We start from the raw sequence: 4,469 nt of genomic DNA on the forward strand, positions 1-4,469 counted from the left end.
TTCATCTCATGTAAACAATAACGTGGCCACAGCGTGACGTGGAAAAAGGCACATAGCTTTGATGTTGTGTTACAAACTCTGTATTCCTCGTCCACACGTAAACACAAAAAGGAGTTTTAAAAAATCCCAGTTTTCTGTGAAAACGCCGTTTACGTGGACGAAACAGCTGCGTGTTCAGAAACACCCGCGTAGGTGCGGACGCAGCGTAAAAGAGTTAGTAGTTTATTTTATTACTACCTGTAATTTATTGCAGATTACTTGTATTTGCGAACATTTTTCTTGTAAAACAAAGGCAGCAGAAAAAGTTTGGGAACCAGTGCTGTAACTATGAGACAGATGGCTGACACACGAACCTGTGGGAAGTAACATGTTTGTAGAAATGTGAAAATGTTCATGCCATAATCCCTCCCATGTTTCCGTGTGGCACTGTGGAGTAATGCACAATTCTTCCAAACACGGACAAAATATGTAGAGGGAGATTTGTTACAAGGCGTGTTGTAATCCCAGAACAGTGAAGATTACATAACAGAAGAGCTTCACAGCTCGTCAGGCAGCAAGTGGACACTGAAGAGTGTGTGCGCCTTATCAGAAGGAAAACTGTTCTCTGCACCTGAGATAAAGGATCGTATAAAAGAAGAGCGAGCGCTCCCTGAGGTCTCTGACTTCTTAGACATTTGAACCTAGACAGGAGACGTGTGAGAATGGCAGGAGAGGACAAAAGGAGAGATGAACGAACTGCTGGAGGATCAGAAGGAAAGCAAAACAGGTTGGAGACAAATCAGTTGCTCTTTAATAAAATGGATGAAGCAGCATGTACACTTGTGAGACATGCATGTGTGAGGTCAGGTAAACCTCTGCAACATGCTGAAATGCTGCTTCTAACACAGAATAGACCGACGAGCATTAATCGTGTATCCCCACAGGATGGAGCCCGAGGCTGACGACCAGCGAGTGGAGCGAGGTCCAAAGAAGCGTGGCGTGCTGCCCAAACGACTGCTGATAATGTCGTCTGTGGCTGTTGTGCTCATCGTGCTGCTGACTGTCATCGTTGTACCTGTTGTGCTGCTCACTAAGACGCCAGGTACATTTTTACAATATGTACGATATAAATGATAAAACAATGATGCAACTTTGTTTATGATCCAGATGATGAAACATACCTGAGTAAATGTATTTATTACTCATCACCAGAGGTACATTTCACAGCACTTTGTACTTATATGCTGTATTATATACAACTGCAATAATATCAGAGTCCAGCTGGAGCTGGTTGCAGCACCTGTGGCCTTCAAAGCATTTTCTCTGCATTGGATCTGAACAACAGTCAAATCTGAGCAGACGTGCCAAAGCTTTGTTTCTTGTTTTCTGTTTGCACCATAGTTCTTCCAAATGTTTCAGTTCAGGATTTTTTAACTGCTGTCATGTACACCATCAGTAAACTGTGACATTACTGCTTTTACCTAACCTAATCATCACCACGTTTCACTGTAAAGACCAGGGCGCTGCTTTAGTTGGATGAGCAGGCGACCACGTGCAGCACGGTTTGCGTCCGACCTGCGGCCCTTTGCTGCGTGTGTCCCCCTCCTTCCTCTTCACCGTGTCTGTCTAATAAGGCCAAACACAGACTGTAGGCTTAGCCGTGGTTCTGAAAGTCGAATGGAAGCTCAAAGTGCACGACTGGCAGTGTTGTGACATACATACCTACTGCATGTAGAGTTCACCTGAGTGTACAGCGACAGTAAGATGTCTTTGCACAGGTGAAACAGCCCACAGTGTTGCAGGGTTTCACAGGGTGCTGCAGCCTCCAGCAGTGTGCCTTCTCCAAACGTAACACTTAAATACTCGCTGTGTCAGCATCACAACTTTATATTGCTGCTGCTAACATCAGTGATTACAGTGATCAAAGTTCATTTGATATCATACTGCAGCTCATTGCAATGCCATGATGCATGAGTGCTCATCATTTGGCTTCTGGTCTTATGACAGGACCATAGTCATGTGGACAAAAAGTACACGGCTGCTTTGAACTGTGTGACTTTTGAATCAACTGACATGAAATGTGTAACGAAGATAATGTTACACGATGTGTTTTGTGCTGTTAGACCTTGGTCTCTTTGAGTAATATGTGACAGTAGCTTCTTTAAAAAAGACACTAAGAAAAAAGCATTCATGAGTAACTGCAGCCTTCTTTATAAGCCAGATCCCATCTGTCTCGCTTCAGCTGACAATCCCAAACACACTGTCCGTGCAGTAAAAGCATATCATGATAGAAAAACACACAGTGGGTCATTGTTGTGGACTGGCCACACTGGACCTGGAGCTTCAGGTTAAATATTCCCAAAGAGACAAGCGAGCTCGTGTGAGACAGGATAGGCTGAAGGATGAAATCTGTAAAGCTCGTTAGACCTGCACAGGCTGCATGTGTCATACATTGCTCCCATTTAGTATTTTCCTAGGAAAACATAAAGAAATAAGAGGTGGCTACTGTAGCTGTTATCTTGTAAAACATGGGGTGTTTTGCACTTGGACCTACATCCATATGAACCTGATAACCTGCTGATGGCTAAATGATGTCACAGGGCTGTTACTGTCATATTCAAAAACACTGAGACAATGTCCACTTACACGTTTTCTGAGTCTGGGGTTGATGTCATTCAAACAAAGAGTTCATACACAAACCATCAAAATTCAAGTCTGGCACCAGTTTTGCCACAAAGCAGCATTTCGACGTCGTTATTGGGCAACAGACAAAAAAGAAACGATATAATTACATGTAGAGACCCTGGACTGTGTGACTATGACAGGGATGGGTTTAAACAGAATCTTTAAGCTGAAGAAATGAATGAACTTTAAACAAGCTGCTCTCCCAACAAAGAGCAGCCTCCCCAAACACACCGTCGGCTGTTTTAGCTGAAAGCTCCCAGTTCTGCTGTGACAGGGACTACGTACCTATGACTCCGTCACTGTCTTGCTGTCCAATCGTGTTCCTCAGCTCCGTCTTCTGCCTCGTTCTCTGGTGGAGACATGCTGGAGTACTTGGTGCAGACGGGGAACATCAGTGAAGCAGACGGCCTTTTGGCTACGTGGTTTCACCGAGCCAACAGCAAGGAGGACATGTACAAAGCGCTCATGGGTAAAAACACTCACACAGACAACACTGCATTATTTGATGGTGTCGGTGCCTGAACCTGCAGTCAGGTACAGACAAAACAAGCACCGCCTCCTGTCATCTTTCCAGGTGACACCATGATCTTGGAAGCCGACGTCACTCTCATGGGTTATGGGACCCCTGATGAAAAGCCAGTGCCGATCATGGCACACCCTCCCGACATATATAGTGACAACGCTCTCGACGAATGGTTAGATGCTGTACTGGCTTCTGGAAAAGGTACAGATCAGAACTGTCTCCACAGAAAGTCCATCTGATCACAGTTTTTAAAGGCGTGTTCGTTTGCAGGCATCAAGTTGGACTTTAAGGCTCTGGAATCAATGGGTTTGTCACTGGACCTGCTTAAACAAAAGGAAAGCAACAAGGGAATAAACAGACCTGTGTGGCTGAATGCAGACATCCTCAGAGGCCCCAACGTCCCAAGCTTTGTAGCTCCAGTCAATGGAAGCAGGTATGAAATCCAGCTAGACCCTTGGACAGAGTTCAGAATTAGGAAGGGAAAATGTCTAACATCTAAAGACTGATCGGGAGGTTGGTGGTTCGATCCCTGGATCCTCCGGTCTGCATGCCAAGTGTCCCTGGGCATGATACTAGCCCCAGGTCGCTCTCCGATCTCAGCACGAATGTAGTTAGGAAGCACTAAAAAGCTTAGAAGAAAGTGACTGGGTGAGTGTGGTGTGGAGACTTGAGAGAGCAGGAAAGTGCTACGTAAGAATCAGTCCATGTTTATGTCTCCCTCTTTTTTCAGGTTTTTGGAACTCATTCAGGACAAGTTTCCAGATGTGACTTTGTCTCCTGGGTGGAAGGTATGGCACGCTCACAGTAAGAATACCATTGAACCATTATACCAGGCATGTGACGAGGTTCTGGGAATGTTCCTGTCAGGAACAGGAAGAGACTCAAGGAATCCTGAACTGACATTTATGAGAGAATTCAAAGCTGGAAGAAGAACTTTGAGCTTCAAAAAGATCCTTTGAGCTAAAGTAGACAAAACAGCTTTTATGTTCCTGTGATCCCTAAAATTAAAGACAGTTGAATTAATGTTGACATACATTATGGTAAATGCTTCATAGTGGGAACCATGCATCACCCATCAAGAGTTTGGACACCTTCTCATTTCATGGTTCTCTTTATTTCTACTACTTCCTACACTGTAGATACTGAAGACATCAAAGCAAGATATATGGAATTATGTAGCAAAGAAAACAATGATAACTCTAAATGTATTTTAGAGTCCTGTGAGTAGCCGCCCTTTGTCTTGTTGACAGAGCTGCGGCCTTCTCTCAGCTTCATGATGTCG

General features: G+C 44.4%; 1 protein-coding gene across 1 annotated transcript in view; it reads left to right on the forward strand.

Moving 5' to 3' along the window:
- Positions 1-9: 9 nt before the first annotated feature.
- Positions 10-4,469, forward strand: part of fam151a (family with sequence similarity 151 member A) — a gene marked incomplete in the record, with an annotated part of 5,324 nt that continues 864 nt past the window's right edge. Inside the window, 6 exon segments of the mRNA XM_005950504.3 lie at positions 10-766; positions 924-1,081; positions 2,993-3,133; positions 3,239-3,388; positions 3,458-3,620; positions 3,918-3,975. Of these exon segments, the coding sequence (XP_005950566.2) occupies positions 702-766; positions 924-1,081; positions 2,993-3,133; positions 3,239-3,388; positions 3,458-3,620; positions 3,918-3,975 (735 nt within the window).

This window comes from Haplochromis burtoni, unplaced genomic scaffold, assembly GCF_018398535.1.
Source record: "Haplochromis burtoni strain Fernald_Lab_line unplaced genomic scaffold, NCSU_Asbu1 Contig_794, whole genome shotgun sequence".
Classification (NCBI taxonomy): domain Eukaryota; kingdom Metazoa; phylum Chordata; class Actinopteri; order Cichliformes; family Cichlidae; genus Haplochromis; species Haplochromis burtoni.